Source organism: Podarcis melisellensis (genome assembly GCF_964234715.1).
Source record: "Podarcis melisellensis genome assembly, chromosome: 2".
Classification (NCBI taxonomy): domain Eukaryota; kingdom Metazoa; phylum Chordata; class Lepidosauria; order Squamata; family Lacertidae; genus Podarcis; species Podarcis melisellensis.
The window spans coordinates 22337221-22358454 of NC_138529.1; the positions used below are offsets into that span (position 1 = coordinate 22337221).

Here is a 21234-nt window from a genome sequence, read left to right on the forward strand (position 1 = left end):
GTTCAGGCCTCTGCTGATACATATGAACTCCATATGCTATCAGGTATTTTGCAGTGGTCCTCTCAGCTCATAACCACCCCTTGGATTGGATTGATCTTTATTACGGCCATTGGCCCGTCACACGACAGTTTCCCATACCACCATAATGTACTTGAACCACCAAATTTAAAACCGCCAAAACTTAGAAAAAAACAGACAAGAACCAAAGCAAAACAAAAACAAAAGACCAACATCGTACATTACAATAAATTTGTAACATAAACATCGCCCTCTGCTCATAAATTAATAGAAGACATCAATGGTGATATCACCTAATTACATCCTAAAACATAGATCATGGTTTAAAGGGATTATCCGAGCCACACAAGAGTCCGTTTCTCTTCTTTAGGGATAGGACGCTGATAACCACCCCTTTTAAAACTATGTTTACAGTGTGGCAGGGAAGGCTATAAAACCCAGTGCTGGTGAAAAACAGCCACCCGCCATATTAGTTTTGCTCAGAGGTCTAAATTTGCACATGCAAATTTGCGTGCAGGCTTTATACCCCGAGTCCTATAAATTCCCAGCAATGAGTCTGGTATGAAGAAGGCCAGGTGATAGTACACACATCTTTGGACAACCCCATTGTTTCCCAGGGACCATCACCATCACCCTCTGTCACCCAGTTGGCATTGTTCCAAGTCATTATAAATGGTCAGTTAATTGGAGTGTCGTTGTTGTCTACCGTTGCTGCTGTCACCAGATGAGTCCACCAGGGAGGACCTCCATGGTAGGAGGGGGCCGATCAGTCAGCATCTTTTACCAAATACCTCCTGAAACCTAGAGTTAGCCCTAAGATGAGCCATGACTAATTCTATTAGTGGGAGGAATCTGGTGAGGAACCCCCCCCCCAAAAAAAACCCCGTAGAGATCAGTGAAGGGCAACTCATGGTCTGTGGACCAGATCTTTCATATTGTCAATGAATTTGGGTTGAAAGGTATTTAAAAGATTGTCTCGTAAGAAAACAACAGAACCATGCTTTCAAATTGGAATAAATAGAGTTGTTCTATATTGGCCCTGACCCCAGAGTCCATTAGCAATCAAGGCTCAGAGTCAGAGGCTGCAGAGTCTCTAAAAAGCCAGACCAGGTGCATGGCTCCAAGTCTGCTGCTGGACATTAGGAGATCATTGACACTGAGCCTGTGACAGACAGACAGGACTGCCCAGAAGAACCTCACATTGCCTGGGCAGAGACTTTAATAAAGTTCGGTCTGTTCCCAACCATTGCTGGAGCAAGTTGTTTGCTTAGAGCTGTCCATGGTCCTGAACCTTTTGATCTGCCTTGCCCCATGGGTTCTGACATCAGACCTGAACAGGACAATAACTTGTTATTACTCCCTGCTTTTGGATTATGCATGGACTGTGGCACAATCCTATTAAAGGTTTATTCATAAAGAAACTGGAGCAACATTGATTTGAGAAGGAGTTATGTCATGCATGTAGATTTGAAAACACAATGATGGAAGGAACAGAAGAAGATGCCTTGTAGTGAGTCAGATCATTGGCCCATTTAACTCAGTATTGGCTACACTGATTGGCAGTCTTTACCAGTCCTTCCTGGGGATGGCAGGGATTGAGAGCAGGTGCTTACCATTGACCCTATGGTCCTCTAGTACGTGTTCCCAGCTTCCTAAAAGTAGCATCACCAGTTCTAGAGAAAAGAGCCTTCCAGAGAAAGAGCAGGGAGTAAGTGCAAGCAGTATGGGGAAAGAAACTGCTGGCATCTGCCACATATTCTGAAGGTCAAAAAGCCCTTATTGCTATACCCTTCTTGTAGAAAAAGCAGGATTCTCTCCCATAGCGCTCTCTCTCTCTCTCTCTCTCTCTCTCTCTCTCTCTCTCTCTCTCTCTCTCATATGGTGTCAATCATTTGGTTTTTAATTGCTTATCCCCATTTTTTCCAAAGACTACTAAGGAACCCTTGATACATAAATGTCACCTCTTGGCAATATAGCAAAACAATCTTTTGAAGAATGGGTAGGAGTCGGGACTTTGCAATCTATTGAGATCATGAATATTTTATCTAAAACCTTTGCTGCAGACTGACAGCACAGCTGGAGCACAGGAAAGGCGAGTAATCTCCTTACTCAGAAGTCTGCCAAGGTTTCGGAATTTCCATCACGTCATAATTCTGAGAATCCCTAGAAAGTCCAGCTTGTTGGCAAGTCACAGTAGTGGCTCCAGCTAAAGCGGGCTATGATATTGCGGATCAAGAGGGGAGGGAGGAAAAAGGGTCATGTGACTGTAGTGTGTGTAAGTAATGGTGGGGCTGACAAGTCCTATGTGCGTTATAGCTAAATATTTCGAATAAATAAATTTAAGTGTGGTTCTAAATATGCTTTATCTTGAACCTTGTGTATATCCATATTTAAAGCTGCCATTAGTATCACCTTGGCTTAGAAAAATTGGCAAGATCCAACGGTTTTGTAGTAGGATGGAGAGTTTTTTCTGTTTGTGACTGGGGAAGATACAGAGGTCACAGTCCAAAAGGAGTGGCAACTTTCCTTCTGGAAAAAAAAATGTTGGCTAACATAAGTTGCAGAAAACAGTTTTTCAAATGGACAAGCCCAGCATTTTAGATTACTCAATCTGCCTTGACCTAGTTTCTCTGGCCTCATTTTCTCTCTTGATACAAACAAGATTCTGTTGCATTTTTAATTGCAATAAATGTGTTTACATGAAAAGAACACAGCTTGCCAGGGGAGAAGGTGACCTACTTTCTTCTTGCAAAAAAAAGGGTATATCTAAAAAAAATAAATCCATATTGTTGTGAGTTGGCAGTCTTGATCGTGGTGAATGGGTGGGTGTCTGATGTGTGCTAGGACTTTGAAACAGAAGAATTGAAATGTCCTCTTAGACTGGAGATGTTCTGTTGATGGACAGGAATCCAGCCTTCAGATGGCAACACCTCCCAGAGCTAAGAGACGGGTTTGGCACCTGTACAATGCAACTGTGATGGAGAAGCAGGAAGATTGCAATTTGAATTTGGGAAAGATAGTGTGAGTTTTCACTCTGGAGGTTGCAGAAAGTGGGGTGGGGTATGCATTTGTCTCTGTAAACTTAGGAGCCAACTCCTAGGACTGGGGTCTCTTCAACCTCACCCCCCCATAAAATATTTGAGGGCCCCTCCCAAAGTTGATGGATGTTGCCATTCAAATGGTATGCATGTGCTGTGTCTTGTGATTGATTATGCAGGGAGAAGTTTCCCTGGCCCCTCCCCAATATTTTATTCGTGTTGGCACCTTGGTATGTAAATAAAGCAAATGCTACAAAGGAACCCTAAATCTCCAGTTTTCTATCATCCAAAAGAAAGCCAAGCTCTTTAGCATAGCCCTTGGATCTCAGAGAAAATAGGGAGCACTTAATAATGATATTCATTTCCCTCGTTTTCATTCCTCCAGTTGTGTAACTATACTGCGTTGTTTTTTGTTCTTTGGAGTCATACAAGGAACAGTGATATATGTCACAATGACTCATATAGGGTGATCACACTTAATTCTACATTTTGCATTACCATGGCACCCTTAGAAGCCGAGGGTTTGACTTCCCAGTGCAGACAAGAAGCATGTTGGATGGTGTGTAATTTACATAATTTCACAAGGGTTTCACCAAATTAGCTGTGCCCTACTTAGAAATGCCTCTTTCTATTTATCTAGATAATGAATAATAATATGGAATATGCTATTCTGCATAAATATGGCTGATGTTTTTGTGGAAAACTTGTGCAAACCTAACCCAGGGTAATGGAAACACACGTCAGCTAGCTCCTTTCAGTCTGTGTATTGATCACATTTGCAGTAAATCACACTGTTTTAAAGCCCTGCCAAGTACTTCTCATCATTCTTTCATAGGTCTTCTTAATGTAGAGAAACAAATATTTAACTTGCGTTTACTTACATGTTATTGCCTAAATTGGAATCGTAAAAGCTAAATTGAAAGGAGTAAGGCACTTCTCTTTCTAACCATAAATATTAATCAAGGTATCAAGGAACAAACAACCATATTTCTAGACTGTTTCTTGGGGACTCTGATGAGGCACGGATTAGTTTTTAAAACGATCACAGGAAATGTACCTTCATGTAGAAATGTTATGCAGAGACTGTAAAATTTCCCCCGGTGGATTAATGAACAGTGTGCTACTTGGGTCTTATTCATAGATTCATTCTAGAAAAGTGGATGATCAGTCTCACATGAAATTAAGCTCATATAAATGATATGCCATGTTTTTATGATTATGGATGCTGTATTTAATTTGAGTTAACAAATACTTTTGTAGGGAGTGTTTTAGAAATAGAGTTTGCATCTTTCATTGCCCACAAGGACAATGTGGAACAAAATGCATCGGGCGTGTTATATCTCTTAAAGCTTCCAATATATTTTATCACCATATTGGGTCTTTCTTTCTTTTTCTTTTCTTGCCCTTATTCCAGAGTAAACCCCTGGGGTGGAGGCTGTTGCAGCAAAAATGCACACACGCGCACACTTAGCAAAATACTATAGAAGCGGAGCAGCAGTGTTGTCAAGATGTGTTAAAAGCACACTAACTTAGTCTTAGTATGAGGGGATATCTGTTCCACTTGTGCAACACAGTGTTGGATATAACCCAACAGGATTATTCCCTTCACATGGCACAGTTTGCTCCCCTAGGATTATCTTCAGAAAAAAGCAATTCCGCTTTCAAGTAAATTCCATAAAGTTTTAACAAACTAAGGCGGCAACCCTAAACCCCAGTTACCTGGGGGTAATTCACACTGAATTCAATGGGGCTTACTTCTGAGTAGGCATGGTTATGATCACCCTATAACTCTTACAAATACTTGGGTTTGATATTTAGCCAAGATAGTGAGGTTGGGTGTTTTTCTTGTCAGTCTTCCTTGTTTTCTTGCCATTTTTTATCCTAGCCTTTGCTTCAGCACTGATAAAATGCCCTTAAAATATATATACTGCTGTAACCATTTTGTACCACTGGCGAATTGGCACTCTGTTAAATGCCTTTTCCTGTAAATGACTGTGTATGGAGAAACTTGCAACGTGTGCTACATTGGATGATCTATTGCCTACCTCAGTGTTTTGTCCTTTAAGACTGTGGCGTAGAACAAAAGATATGGGAAATCGTATGGGAACAAGAAGTGTGTGCGTATTAAGGAAATATCATACGGAAAAAAATGAACTTGCATTGCAGGAAAGACCAGACTTGCTTGCATGTCTACAAGCAATCAAGACACACACACACACAAATGAATAAAGACTGCCATGCATAATAGGCCTGGAAACAAATGATCAAGAATGAACGAGGGCAAATTTGAGTTGTAGAAAATTAGCATACTTAATGCCTAGAAACACAACAAACTGCAGGACCACATTGTCCAGTTTGGGGCAAAAAAATAATAATCAAATTTGCTGCTCTTTATTGAAAGTTAGGCCTCATTTCCATATGCAGCTCTACCATTTCGGTGGACATTTCATTAGCATAATCATGACCGCTTAGATTACTGGTAGGCAACAGTAAAATCCTGAAATAACCTAAATAAAGCATTGCTGTCACAAGGGTGCTTGGCAGATTGCTCAGGTTTGACAAAAAGGACCATGGGCAAAGATTATTATCAAGGACTCCCCCCCCCCCCGTTTCCACCCGGACAATCTCCATGCACAGGGGTCCAAGAGAGCAGTGATGAGGAGAGAGTGCTTGTTTTGCTTGCATCTTCTTACAGACATCTGCCACTTCAGACAAGATAAGCACAGACAACTGTAAGTAGGAAATGTGGAATAGCCAATGGGATAGGTTGGGAATTCCTGAGAACTTTGAGCTTCTGAGGCCAAGCAGTTTCACAAGGGAACACGGGATTTCAGTTGTAGTAATGTAGCAGAAGATGCCTCACTGAAACCAAATGAGCAAGTTTACTGTGACTTTAAGACCCATTTCAATGGGAATGACAGAGCTGTCTTCATTTCAACCATTCGTTTTGCTTTCCTGCTATTTCATGGGTTGTTTCCCCCCCTCTCCCCAAACAAACTAACAAACTGAGCAATAGAACAATTGGCCTTATTCCCTTGTTTCCACAACAAAAAGGATTTTATCTGGTACCTTTGCAATAATTTACATTGGCCGGGGGGGGGGGATGTTGCATGAGAATAAATAAATCAAAGTGTGTATCTGTACTCTGCCACTCCAGACCCACCTGCCTTCTCCGTTAGATCATTGCATGCTAGAAAAAAAAAACATTGCTTTGAAAACTCTCAAAATAAGATTAGTATTTTTTAAAAAATGACAGTGTGGAAAGCCATGACACGTAGCATTAGCCTGAGAAGAGCATTCATCACGAAACTCCAATTCATCATGAGACTTCTCAGCTTCTTTTCAAACTGTGGGCTTATCTGTCTCCCCCACATGCTATTTCTTCACTCCTTCCTGATCTTCTGAACAGCTTTCTGGTGTCATGAACTCCATATGTCATCCAAATGGTTAGAATTCATTTTTGTCTCTGTGCGTGTGTAAAAGAGAGAGAGAGAGAAAGGTGTTGGTTGCAAGTGACTTTCAGCCTGATGCAATATTTAGTAGCTCCAAAGAACATAGGAAACCTTTACAACGAAAATCCCAAGCCATTGTTTTCCTTGACCCGAGTAGCAAACCAAACTGCTGGGCATGTATGTTTTTGAGAAGCATATTGCTGAGATATTAACATATTTACAGATTCAACAAACTGAGTAGATTGAAAATAATATTTTCTAACACGTGTCTTACATTTCAAAAACAATAATGATATTTGGATATATTTAGCCACCATACTGGCTATTTTGAGCGTAGAAACCAAAGGGATCTCTTGCAGCGTCTTGTTTTCATGTTCTTACTTCCAGTGATGATTTTGGTGGTGTGTGTGTAAGAATTATGGAGTTTCAGAACACCCAGAGACCATCTTACCTGGCAGTTATCAGAAGTGAGAGTATTGATTGTACTAAGACTAGGTAGATCCATGTTGATTCATCCCCACTCATTCATGAAGTCCACCTGGTGACCTTGGAAAAGTCCTTTCTCAAACTAACGTACCTACAGAGGATAAAATAGGGTGCGGGGGACCATTTTCACCACCCTGAGCTCCTTGGAGGAAAGGTGGAATATACATTTGACAAACAAAGAATATTGTGCATCCTACTAAGCCACAGTTGTCTTCTTTTTTTAGTATAATTTTATATGTTGAAGAGCTGAACTCTGTATGGGACTGAATCATGGTGAAATGGATCAAATTAGGGTTGTTGTCTTTTAAATTGCTTCTATTAAAGATTTTTTTGGGTTACAAAAGTACATACAGCATCTCTGCTTTCAGTTCGTAGAGTCCTTTCTACAGTTCCATTATTTTTGATGTGAGACACTAGAGCAGGGCTTTCCAAGGTGGGGAGAGAAGGGGGGTAGTAAACTTTCATTCTTCTACACAGTGTATGATCAAGGCTTTTGTGTCAGTGTCACATGGGTAAGTTCTATTTCTATTCATTTATTAGGGGGGGGTTTTTGGTTGTGAGAGAGATTTGGGGGCCCAGGGCCCGATTGGTTTTTGTCAGTTCACCGCAGTGAGTTTTGTTTGCATGTGTGTGAGGGAGGGGGTTGCTAGGACAAGTTATTTGGTGGGTTCTTGTTGTCTTGTGTATGTCATAAAGGGAAGCCACACCGGGGTGAAGGCATCCTCTTTTGTTTGTCCCCATGCTAGTGGATCAAGCTGTTGTTGTTGTTTAGTCGTTTAGTCGTGTCTGACTCTTCGTGACCCTGTGGACCAGAGCACACCAGGCACTCCTGTCTTCCACTGCCTCCCGCAGTTTGGTCAAACTCATGCTGGTAGCTTCGAGAACACTGTCCAACCATCTCATCCTCTGTTGTCCCCTTCTCCTTGTGCCCTCCATCTTTCCCAACATCAGGGTCTTTTCCAGGTAGTCTTTTCTTCTCATGAGGTGGCCAAAGTATTGGAGCCTCAGCTTCAGGATCTGTAGTGGATCAAGCTAGGTTTGAATTAACTTTTAAACTCTTGAGTGGGGAACCTGTGGCCTTCCAGGTTTCTCAACTCCAGTAGCCTCAGCTAACATTGTCAAGTATAATGGAAGCTGCAATGCAACAACATCTGGAGGGCCACCCCTGTCTTAAATAAAGGCTGGTAAATAAAAGTACTAGTACTGAGGTACAAAAACTCCCTGGTACCTGATTAAAATGTTCCCTGCTTCCATCATAGGTATAAAATGTATTTAAAAGTTTTCTGCTTAATCCTTGAACATTCCTAAAAATACTCAATAAGCATGTGTTTTCTGTGGAAGAAGTAGAATAGCTTCAAGGAGATAATGCCAAAAGCATTTACACACATTAGAAGGCCCAAAATCACGCTCTGAATTTTGAAACAAAGCGAATTACAAAATGATTTCAACCTGTATATCGATGGAGCCCTATATAGCTCCTGTTTCTTCAGTCTGGGCTGGAGTGACTTGACCTTTCAGTTTATATACGAGCGCTTGACTTGAAATGAAGATATCAGCTAGAACTGGCATATTGCATTGCCATACCAGGAAAAGCTAGTGTATGTCCTTCCACATAATTAAGTTGCCAGATGAACGCTGGTGCCCTTTTCTTAACATGAAGAGAGGGAGAGATGTAGGGGAGTATAGCGCCACATACTAGAGAGAAAGAAGTAGCAGAAGTACATTACCTTCCTTCATTCTCATGACTTGAACCCCTTTTTTTAAAAAAACAACTAAGAAGTGTATTTTACACTAGGGTTCCAATCCGTCTAGGACAGGGGTCAGCAAACTTTTCCAGCGGGGGCCGGTTCACTGTCCCTCAGACCTTGACTGGACTATATTTTGAAAAATATTTTTAAAAAATGAACGAATTCCTATGCCCCACAAATAACCCAGAGATGCATTTTAAATAAAAGGACACATTCTACAATTCTAAAAACACGCTGATTCCTGGACCATCCGCAGGCCAGATTTAGGAGGTGATTGGGCCGGATCCAGCCCCCGGGCCTTAGTTTGCCTGCTCATGGTCTAGGAGCACTGTGCATGCTCCTAGCAGGAGGCTTCTGCATTTGAAGAAAGCTTCTGCATTTGTCTTAAGAGCTGGATGGGCAGACATAAACTGTGCACAGTGTTCCACTCGCCAATTCAGTAGCCAGGAATGCATGTACAGAGCTCCTTTCTGAAAGGTAAAATCTGGCTGTTTGGAGGAAGGGTGTGTGTGTGTGGCGATTTAGTCCCCCTGCTCACCCTTCCCCACCAAATATCTGATCAGTGGGATTTTAGCTTTGGGGGAGGGGGGAGGGCTCCATTGCACATGAGTTTAGAGGGACCTAGGTTAAACCACAGAGCCTAGGACTTGCCAGTCAGAAGGTTGGTGGTTCAAATCCCTGTGACGGGGTGAGCTCCTGATGCTCAGTCCCTGCTCCTGCCAACCTAGCAGTTCGAAAGCATGTCAAAGTGCAAGTAGATGAATAGGTACCGCTCCAGCGGGAAGGTAAACAGCATTTCCGTGCGCTGCTCTGGTTCGCCAGAAGCGGCTTAGTCATGCTGGCTACATGACCCGGAAGCTGGACGCCGGCTTCTTTGGCCAATAAAGTGAGATGAGCGCCGCAACCCCAGAGCCGGTCACGACTGGACCTAATGGTCAGGGGCCCCTTTACCTTTAAGGCAGAATAATTAATTTCACATTTCAATTCCACAATCTGAGATGGAAAACTTGGAATCCTGGAAGTAAAATTAGTGAATATTTCATTATTACATACAGAGACAAATTTAACACCAGCATCTGACATATCTAGTAAGGAAGGAAATACTGGACATGTAAGATCAAAAAGTATACCAGCTCCAATATGTGTATTTGTTCACGGTCCTGTGTTATTCAATGAGAACAGTCATCCCGGCTGCAACGGCCTGAGTGTTTTCGGAATCTTTGTCATTATTTTATTTTTTACCATAATTAATTCTTACAAATATGTTGCAAACAGACCGAAAGTCTGGATTCTTTTTGATTACAACTCAGGATAACTTCAGAGTGGAAACAAAAACTGGCATGTACATAGAATTTTGTACACTTACGTTTTTCAGAGCAGCCAATCAGCTTACTGTATTCTGTACATTTGACTGCAGTTCTCTGAACAATCTAGCCATAATATACACATGGTACAACATACAGATATGAACTTTTCTTTTCTGTATACTTTTATTTACAGGCAGAGCTGAATACCAACATGACCCAATCAATCCCCTGAGGCGCCAGTACAAGCACTTCCATTGTAGTGGGTTTCCCAAAGAAAGAAAAATAGCAAAATAAACTAAAGCTGATTGATGGAATGAAGCCTTTGGGCTTGGTTTTTGCAGGGCATAAATTATCGTATCCCCTATTCACTCAGTTCTAAGACCACGTATTATGAGCCAAATTATATTTCGATCTATTATTACTTCAAAGCCTATATTTTCAGTCTGATATCAGAAGAATAGATTGTGTTTACACGTGCAGAGCACCAGGCACCTTATTTCAACGTGTTGAACTGCAATGTCAGAGGGTTTGTCGTGAAGTTATCAAATTGGATTGAGGACTAGCCTCACCGGAATGGAAAGGGATAATTGGTGAGGGCTAATTGTCTGGTTCCTAATGAAAACCCCAACCTCAGTTCATAATGAAATACTGCCAAGAGGAAGTACTTTTAGTTAATTCTAAAATTCTACCTTCCATCTTGAAGACAATGGCACCAATCTGCAGTTTTCTAACCATCATTCACTAGGAATGGACATTTACATCTTATTCTGGTAATGTTTTACAATGAACATATTCTAATCCGCAAACCTTTGTTGCTTATCACAGGTTGCCTTTACGAAAACCCTACAAGTATCCTTCTGGTCTCAAGCTTCCGCTGGGTAAGGTTCCTGTATCTTTTCCACACTCTCTCGTGACTCCAAGAGATCTGGGCATATGGACCAGCTGCAGGATCAAAACCTCCACTGTAGTTTTCTGGATATGCATATGTGCATCGCTGCGGGAACCCGTTTAAACTCTAGGTAAGAATTAATATTATTCACTAATTGTATAAATGGAGAGGGATTGTCCTGTAACAGTGGGCTTTTTATTTATTTATTTAAAAGTACATACTGAGGACACAACAGCCTCCACCAGGTTTTCATTCCTAAAAGGCGAAGGAGTTACTTTCGATTCAACACGGAGAGGATGACATCTGGTCATAATCCGGACATTTCAGTAGAGCAGGGTAACTACTGTTCATCTGGAGAGATGCATCACTGGAGATGTCGGAAGGGCTGCGTCCACGAACCCAGGCATCCGGGTGGAGGAACTGCCCAGAGTAGTCGGAGCAGTTGCTAAGCCGTGGGCGGTAGAAGCCAGGATGAGGCCTGTACAACTCCTCTGCAGTATATCTCTTCATGAACAGGTAGACAGACATGACACCTGCGCTCTGGAAAGGAGAGCAAAAACAAAAGCATTGCTCGAGTTGTCGGAAGGACTGAGGTTGCCGTTCTAATGTTCTGATAGGATGTGACATGCTGATGAGCCAGGCAGGCAAACCAAGCATGAAATATCTCCACTCTGAACCTTGTGGGATGCTGCTGCCTTTGAGGGAGATTTGTAGCTCCGTGGTACAGAAACTGCTTTGCAGGTAAAAAGGTAAAGGTAAAGGGATCCCTGACCTTTAGGTCCAGTTGTGACCGACTCTGGGGTTGCGGTGCTCATCTCGCTTTATTGGCTGAGGGATCCGGTGTACAGCTTCTGGGTCATGTGGCTAGCATGACTAAGCCGCTTCTGGCGAATCAGAGCAGTGCACGGAAACACTGTTTACCTTCCCACCAGAGTGGTACCTATTTATCTACTTGCACTTTGATGTGCTTTCGAACTGCTAGGTTGGCAGGAGCAGGGACCGAGGAACGGGAGCTCACCTCATTGTGGGGATTCGAACTGCCGACCTTCTGATAAGCAAGCCCTTGGCTCTGTGGTTTAACCCACAGTGCCACCCACGTCCCTTTGCTTTGCAGGTAGAAGAGTCTATATTTTTTGCTTTGCTTTGCAAGTAGAAGGGTCTATATTCTATCTCTGGCCACTCCCGGTAAGGCTGGGAATGAGCCCTGTTAGGAACCCTGGAGAGCATAGACAAGACTGGGCTAAATGGTCCAATAGTCCGACTCAATGCATTTTATTATTATTAAGATAGCTCAGTTGGTTAAGGTATGGTGCTGATAGCACCAAGGTCGCAAGTTCAATCCCCCTGTGGGACACCTGCACATTCTTGCATTGCAGGGGTTTGGACTGGAGTGATCCCAACTCCACAAGTCTATGGTTCTTATGATTCCCCTCCTTTTTCCCTGATGGGACTCAAGGCAGCAGTGATATAAGGTAGCTTCCTTATATCACATGATGTGCCTCTGAGGGTAGGAGTGTGTTTTGGTTGTGAGGCTGCTGGGGGATTTGGCAGCAGAATTTTTGCATGCATTAATACTTCAGAAATATTGCTCCCAGCTGGAGTTGTTATAACTGAACATCTTGTCCCAACATATTATTTCAGTCTGTAGTGCAGGCAGATTTTCATTGGCTGGTAAGTCAAATGGTCTTCATCTTCTCTCTGGGAATGGGCAATCCTCCCCCTTGACTATACATTATGGCCAATACAGTGGTACCTCGGGTTACATCCGCTTCAGGTTACAGACTCCGCTAACCCAGAAATAGTACCTCGGGTTAAGAACTTTGCTTCAGGATGAGAACAGAAATCGTGCTCCGGTGGTGCAGCGGGAGGCCCCATTAGCCAAAGTGGTGCTTTAGGCTAAGAACAGTTTCAGGTTAAGAACGGACCTCCAAAATGAATTAAGCTCTTAACCCGAGGTACCACTGTACTCATTTGCCAACAGTGAAAGGACACCATAGCACGCTCTGTGGGGAACATAATCTGAGTGGCTCTTTCCTCCACTACCAGAGCACTCAAGCCACTCTTATCAAGCAAAACTGCTCCAAAGAGGAGCTGGAAGAAACCACTGGGACAACAGTGCCAGTGGAAGCTGCTGCACTGGGATCAGGAGTCTTTGAGTTGGTGAAAGGAAAGCGCACGTTTCGCTTCCTGTTATCCTGGTGTTACTTAAGCCATTGTGCAGAATTATATGCAACACAGGACTTCACAGGAACAGGATTTCTGCTGCTGTGTTCTTTGCATAATGCTAATGATTCTTAGCATTAATAAGGAGGCCTAGCTCACACGATTTCTCTGTGGTTCTGCTTCTGACTTGAAGATGGCAAGTCAACAGTCCAGAAATGTACTGTGAGACCACATCATCCACCTGTCAGTTGAACCAGGCAGCTAAAAGGAAAACAAAATGGGATGCTCTAAAGAGACATGGGGATGCGGGTGGCGCTGTGGGTTAAACCTCAGAGCCTAGGGCTTGCTGATCAGAAGGTCAGCGGTTCAAATCCCCGCGACGGGGTGAGCTCCCGTTGCTCAGTCCCTGCTCCTGCCAACCTAGCAGTTCAAAAGCAAGTCAAGTGCAAGGAGATAAATTGGTACCACTCCGGCGGGAAGGTAAATGGCGTTTCTGTGCACTGCCGCTGTTCTGGTTTGCCAGAAGCGGCTTAGTCATGCTGGATACATGACCCAGAAGCTGTACACCGGCTCCCTCGGCCAATAAAGCGAGATGAGCGCCACAACCCCAGAGTCGTCCGCAACTGGACCTAATGGTCAGGGGTCCCTTTACCTTTACATTTATTAAGAGACATGGTTAATTGATTATGGGGATGCTGATGCCTGCCTGAGCAAATGAACCCTCCTTTGAGGAGGACATGCTCGTTTCTATACATTGAGTTTCCCTTCCCACACCCTGCTGTGCTGTTCCACTTTTTCCCAGTGAAAGGGACAGACCTATTCCAGCGTTTTGCCACCAACTACTTTGTGATTTAAATGTAATTTAAAGAAGCAATGAATTTATAACTGGAAGAAAAGTAATCTATGAAAAACCAAGCCTGTTCGTATTTCGACCTGACAAACCCATTCTTTCATGTGTCCCCTAACAGATAGGTACTTCCGATTTCTAAATGCACAAAGGGCTGCTTTGCAGCAGGGATGCTTGCAGTTCCACAGCCCACTCAAGTTTACAGGTAAGGCATTCTTGGTTTTGGGGGGTGGGTTAGAATCCAAGCAAGTGGCAGTGTAGGCAAGAGGGGAACATCACCTTTAAGCAGAGGGAACAACTGATCTGTTATTTCCTACATGTGCAAACACAGGGTAGGCTGGTGCATTTGGGCACGACCCCATCGAGCTTGGCATTCCCTCGGCCTGCCCTCACCTGTGTACTTCCTTACAACAAGTCTAGGAGGTGGCGCTGGCTGTCAGCTTCCTTCTCTGTGTTGCTTTTGTAAAACTTGGCAGGGAGAGGATGGGAGGAATCCAGAATTTATTGGTTATGACTGGTGCTGGCTCCTAAAGAAAAGCCCAACTAGTATAGCATTCTGTTTTCACAGAGGCCAACCAGATGTCCCTGGAAAGCCCACAAGCAGGACATAAGTGCAGCAGCATGACCAGACACCCCTACGACAGCATATGAAGGAGCTGTACCAGGTTTGACCCAGGAGTGGAGAGTGTGAGGTGAGTTGGTGGCAGCTTCTCCACCCCTATCCACACCCAGACTGTGGCGTGCACCCTGTGTCCTGTCCCATGTGCCCACCCCAAGCAGGGTGGGCCGGGCCAGAGTTTTGGAAGGGCATAAGGTACCACCACAACAAGCCCCCTCACTTGCCAAGCCACACTGAGCCTTCAGGGCTGCGGCTGTGGTGGTGCCTCCTTTGGCTCTTGGTTGGTGAAGGGATGTCCGCCTCTGGGTCAGCTGAGAGGATGAGCGAGGAGAGTGCTGCCACTGCCCACTCAGGAGAGAGGCATGAGGCTTTGGCAGGTGCCCCTCCTTTGTGAACAGGGCGGCTTTGAGCCTCTTTCTCCCTCCCCTCGTCACAGGCTCAGACCACCATGGCCTGATTGGCATCCAGACTCCTTTCTGAGAGCCAGTGTGGTGTAGTGGTTAAGAGCGGTGGACTCGTAATCTGGTGAACCAGGTTTGATTCGCCACTCCTCCACATGCAGCTGCTGGGTCTGCAAGGGCCTGGCAGCATCAGAGAGCCACGGCTGCCTTGGCAGGGAAGGAGTCTAATGAGGCCCACACCCTGCCACCAGCAGGAGGTGAGGTGGGGGCTCCTTTAAACTTCTCCCTTGAGGGGGCACGCAGCCACCTACCCCCTCCCCCGCCAGGGTCCCCAGCTGAGCAGCTCGGGTGCAAGCAGGAGCTGGACTCTCTCAGCTGGGGAGCCCCTGACAGCTCCCTAAAACTTTTGGCACACTCCTCAGCTAAGCAAAGGGAGGAACATGCTCTATTGTGCCTCACTATGCAGCTTGTTTCTTCCTCTGCCGCTACGAGGGGCAGACAGTGATATGGCTTCACTCAGCGGTATGTTGCTGATGAAACCGCCACCGCTCCTGAGTCCTCTGCCTCCAGTGCCCGGCTGCAGCTGGTTTGTCCCTCAGTGCACTTCAGGCAGAGGCAGTTTCATCAGTGATATACTGCTGTGTGAAGCCGTCATTGTGGTCTGCCCCTCATAACAGTCCTGGGTGATATACTGATATACAGTGGATGCTCGGGTTGCGAATGTGATCCGTGTGGGAGGCACGTTCATAACCTGCAGTGCCACATCTGCGCATGTGTGGATTGTGATTCGGCGCTGAAACCCGGAAGTAACCAATTCCGAGTTTCAGTGCGTCCATAACCCGAAAACGCGCAACCTGAAGCATCTCTAACCCAAGGTATGAATGTATAGCCAAAGCCTACCGCCCATAGATGTCTGGGGGGTGGAACCAGAAACATGGCCGCACTTCACCTCCGGAGGGGCTGATGAATGAGGGTTATACATTATTTACTAAATTCTACTGCAAGTCAGATCAGCGGCAAAGCCTGTCTCCATGCTGGAGGCTCTTGCTCCTTCCTCACACTACCTTCCCTGGTTCCAAGCCATGCACCCCTTGATCCCAGCCTCCAGGGACAGCAGAGCAAGAACCACATGCTGCCCAGCCAGCTGATGTGGCACTTGGAGGTGTTCCCATGCCAGCATGGCCTGGCCTAGAGCTTCTCTCTGTGGGCATTGCTTCCTCAGACACCAGGAGAGGAGTGCTGGGCCAGACCATGCTGGGGGAGCCTGTTTCACACCAGGGCCCCTCTGACTACACCCCTGTGCTAGAGAATGATAAATATCCCTGGATATCAAATACTGATGTTGAGCATCAACTATTGACACATCAAGATAAAATTATGAGATTATTCTCTATCAAAATACACAGAGAATCTTTAGCACAGGGCACCCTAATGATCTCGCAGCCAAGCTTTACCTCTGTCAGGAGAAAAGAGATGGCAGAAAACGCAAACGACCACCCATATCTATAAGTGAAGTAAGTCTCGGAGTCCTTGGTTCTGTTGAGCATCTCATCGTTGATGCTGGAAATGTACAGAACGAGCCCCACAACCAGAGATAAACCTGTGGTGGAGAAAAGTTTGAGATTAGAACAAATACACACACACACAGGGTAAGACTCCAAAGCACCCATTGTTTCCTCAATGGCAAGGATGGGGATCGGGGAACCTGCAGCCCATTGGCAATGCTGCCTGGGGCAGTTCAATATACTAGGAGGGCCACAACAGGATATTTACAAATGCAGTCAAACCAACAATGCATGTTTGCTAGATAGGAGCTCAAAGTTTTTCCTGTAGAAAGAACTCTGAGATACTCCCACTGTGCCTGTCAGGGGAGGCCGTAGCCATACATATAGTCTCACCTGAACAGAGCACTTCCTCCTTGCTCGATGTCTCCTCATCATTCCAGGAACGTGAGAACATATGCTAAGTCTGAGCCATCCATTTTAAACTGGACTAAAAACATGTATTTGTTACCCGATTACCATTTTAAGCCTGCCTGAACAAAACTGCTGTATCTGTCGCTCTTCAACAAGTATTCTGAGTAAATGTTATTTTTTACCTTTCACAAGATTGTCTGTGTGGTTATTGTTTTAAGGGTGAAATACCAGGAGGATCCAGTATGTATGCCTTAAAGCACCCTGGATTAGTTAAATTAAAAGGCTAAAACTAGCCTTTTTAGAATGCACTCTGCTATACTCGAAAAGTGAGGAAGGAAGATTATTATCTAATAAACATATCCCCTCTCAGCTCATCGCTGGTCTAAGATGAAACATGCAACCTGAGGTAACAATCTTGGCCATTACCCTGAGGCTACAACCGCAGTCACTCACTGAGAAATGAGCGCCCTATGCTGAATTAAACAACATATTTATGTTCTCAGACATGGTTCTTCTGAACTACAAGCTCTTGATACGAGAGAAAGCTTTTAAGATCTGCCTTCACAGCTGCTGGTTTAACACTCGCTTAATGCTATGAATAAACCATCAGCTTCTCCTCTCAAATGGAAACACGATGGCTGGTTATTTCTAAATTCCAGCTCTCCCCTGTTAACTCCAGCCACCATAAGATGAAAGAATTGTGCCAGATTTTTTTAAAAAACCGTGTCTGGAGCTTCAGCAGAATGTTCAAACACCACAGAAGATTTTGCATGCGTGCGTATGTACATGCAAACACCTCATTTTATCAGGTTCAGTTAGCAAGGGCTAGACTCCAATTGTCCTTCGAAATCTAAGCCTGAGCACTTTTCGGAAACATGGTAAAACCAGCCTGATTGAGCTGGGTTTGCAGGTTCTTTGAAGGGATGGTGAAATCGCATTGATTCCCAGGGCATGTTGCTATATGTTTACTCAGAAGTAAGCCCCATTGTGATCAATGTGATGCAGCCTTGATTGCCCATTTTGTCTTTATAAGCATCTTCTGCAGTATGTCCATTCCAGCAATCGTACTACTATCTGGAATATCTGACACGACTGCCACAGGGCCATGGGGAAAAGTGGATCTCCATGGAATGGCTGCAAACCTTTGGGAAAAGAGCTCACACAGAGACACGCTTCAATAAAGAGCTTTTCCTCAGGGAGCGTCGCAGCAAGGGCAACGCTAATGCATTGACACCCACCCTTTGACATTTTTTGTGACAGTCATCTACTTAGCCAAAGTGCTGCATCTCATCAGTTTTAGCCAATTTACTTAGTTGGGGTGAAGGGAGCTGATTTATTTACTGCGTTTTATGTCCTCCCTTTCATCCAGGGAGCTCAAGGCAGTTCTCCTCACTCTCATTTAATCCTTTTAACAACACTGTGAGGCAGGTTTGGCTGAGAAATAGTGACTGACTCAACGCCACCCAGTAACTTTCTTGGTTGTGTGGGGATTTGAACCGGGATTTCCTCAGGCCTAGTCTGACACACTAGCCATGAAACTTTCCTGAGATGTTTTTACTTTTATTATGCATTTTGTGCTTTTATATTGTGCTTTTGTGTTGTAACTGCCCCGAGACCTGCAGATATAGGGTGGTATACACATTATTATTATTATTATTATTATTATTATTATTATTATTATTATCTGTTTGATTGTTCAATACTTGGAATGAGCCCTACTGAGGCAAATGCAGAACTGTGATATGATATTATGCCGGGGCTGAGCAGGCTGACAGAATACAACATCAAAATCTGTCACACACTGACTTTCTTAATTGGTCCCCCCCCCCCCCCCGATTCCATCGTCCTTCTTAGATGTGAACACAAAAGACTGGATTTCAGATGCAGACCAAAGAGCTGTCAAATAAGAATGTCAGATTCTTAAAACTCACCGGACAGAATGAAGAAGATCCCAGATACGAAGGCCAGGATGGTTCTGTGAGGTCGAATATGCCCTATGTTGCTGAGAATGAACCCGATAAACATGAAGAATAGGCTGACCAAGGGAAATGGGGTGGCAGAACGAATCATCTCTGTAAAATATAATGGGCAGAAATAACATGAGAAAGGTTAATATGGCCAATCCGTCCCTACTAAAAATTAGTAAAATAACACCATGTGTATAAGAACGCTTTCTGCACGTGACTCATAATTTGCTTTGTTTTTGTTTTTATTTTAAATCTGCATGCTCCTCACATATGAATAGAAATAAGTGCCGTATCTGCAACACCACATATTTAAATTGTATCACTTTGACAGCCATGGCTCTCCCCCCCCCCCAAGAATGCTGGGGATTGTAGTTTAAGGGTGCTGAGAGTTGCCAAGAGAAAATAATTCCCAGAATCCCCTGGGAAGAAGGGCTGATTTTTATACCACACAGAGAACTGAAGCTCTGTGAAATATGGCCACACATACCTGTCAATTTGAAAACCCCTACTTTCTGTGGACTTTACACCCTTTCTTTTCTTAGCTGTTGTTAGTCTGAAAGCATCTTATTGTCTGATATCCTAGTGTCCCACTAAATAACTAACAACACAGGGCCAGGCGTGTCCACTCAGAAGCAAGTCCCATCAAGTTCTATAGCCGCTTACCTGGGAGAAAGGCACTTTGAATGTACTTCTGGGTAGACTTACATAGGATTGCACTGTTATACTGTATTTTTATGACATTGCTGGATGAATGTTCACTCACTTGTAGCAAAATATCACCCCCTGTGGCTTTAGCTCATGCCAAATTGTCAAAAACAAATGAATGCATTTTGACAGCAGTTGCACTCTGGGGTGTAGTGGATGCTACTCAGAGTAGGCACACCAAAATTTAAAGACATGACTAACTTAGGACTATTCATTTCACTGGCTCTACTTTGAGTAAAACTTAGTTGGATACCACCTTTTGATCTTTATAACATCTCTCTTCAAAGAGCTGTAAAATAGATGGTGGTAGAATGTAATATTAATTGCTGCAAATTATTTACTTCTCTCTTGTGAGCACAAAATACAAAACCATCTGTTCCAGAAACAGAGATATGGATTGCTATAGCAACAGAAGATGCTTAAAAAAAAGATGAAGGGTAGATGGCCTATGTGAATTCCTCCTAAAAAAATAATTTCAAATACTTTGGCCAAAGCAAAGATCTCAGAAGAATCATTGGCTGCTGTTGCTTGTTTACTTTGTGGAATGGGATAAACCTAAGATCATTTTAAAATATCATTTCTCATCTGTCAACACTGAAACATTTACAATGCAGATGTTATCCCCACCCCACAAGTAAACAAAATATCCTTTTCAGTTTTGAGATTTGCAGAGCTCTATTCTTCCACCTCGTCCAACAAAGTCCTGGACAACTTACAGTGCAGGATATTTTCTCCTCTTAGCTAATAGGATTCCTTTTTTGCAGGGGGTAGACTTGGATCACTACCATGGTATGGGAGCAAATGGTTAGACTCCAATTCACCCCACACCCGGTGGGATATTTCCAAACATGGAATGCCCATGTTACAAACAGTCTGACCTTAGAAACTTGTGTGGTGTAGTGGATAAGGAGTCAGACTAGGACCTGGGAGACTAAAATCTAAATCCCCATTTGCCCATGAAGGGTGATCTTGGGCCAGTCACTGCCTCTCAGCCTAACCTACCACAGAGAGTTGTTGTGAGGTCCAGCTCCAAGGGGCTTCTGGCAGTTCCCTCACTGTGAGAAGCGAGTTTACAGGAACCAGGCAAAGGGCCTTCTCGGTAGTGGTGCCCTCCCACCAGATGTCAAGGAAATAAACAACAATCTGACTTTTAGAAGACACCTGAAGGCAGCCCTGTTTAGGGAAGTTTTTAATGTTTGATGTTCTATCGTGTTTTTAATATTCTGTTGGGAGCCACCTAGAGTGGCTGGAACCTTTGGCTTGCGAGACATTGGTGAACTACTCCTCCCATCATCTCTGACCATTGGCCATGCTGGCTGGGGCTGATGGAAGTTGAGGCACTGTCCAAGTGCTCTCAAGACAATCTTGTGATACTAAAGGTAGTAGATTAGCTCCCAAGCACAATGAAGCATTTGGAACACAGGAAAAAAATTGCCTTAGAAACTTAAGACTGAACAGCTTCTGTGGCTCCAAGGTGAACATCGCTACATACAGTCCTCAACTTTACAAAATGTTTGCTTCCCTCCCAGTAACCCTGATACAACTCTATTATTTGCAGTGTCTGTGGGACCCTATGGGAGCATAATCCCACCCACCTCCTCTGTTAGCCTACAGCCCTTCACATATTCCTGAGTTATGTACCACTTATTAAACCTTCTCCTGGGGTGCCTGCAAGTTC

At 44.0% G+C, this 21234-nt stretch overlaps 1 protein-coding gene and 1 long non-coding RNA gene across 5 annotated transcripts in view; one reads left to right on the top strand and one right to left on the bottom strand.

The window, feature by feature from the left end:
- LOC309363574 overlaps window positions 1–10985 on the top strand; it is a 193895-nt gene extending 182910 nt beyond the window's left edge. For both annotated transcript variants that reach the window (XR_014165415.1, XR_014165416.1), the window contains one exon: window positions 10875–10985. This is a non-coding gene — a long non-coding RNA (uncharacterized lncRNA). The remainder of the gene's footprint in view (window positions 1–10874) is intronic.
- The window catches only part of CACNG5 (calcium voltage-gated channel auxiliary subunit gamma 5), a 56367-nt gene continuing 45077 nt past the window's right edge, over window positions 9945–21234 (bottom strand). For all 3 annotated transcript variants that reach the window (XM_081899890.1, XM_081899891.1, XM_081899892.1), the window contains 3 exons: window positions 18816–18956; window positions 16423–16568; window positions 9945–11478 (listed from right to left, as the gene is read on the bottom strand). In XM_081899890.1, the coding sequence (XP_081756016.1) occupies window positions 11221–11478; window positions 16423–16568; window positions 18816–18956 (545 nt within the window). In that variant the 3' untranslated portion in view covers window positions 9945–11220. The remainder of the gene's footprint in view (window positions 11479–16422; window positions 16569–18815; window positions 18957–21234) is intronic.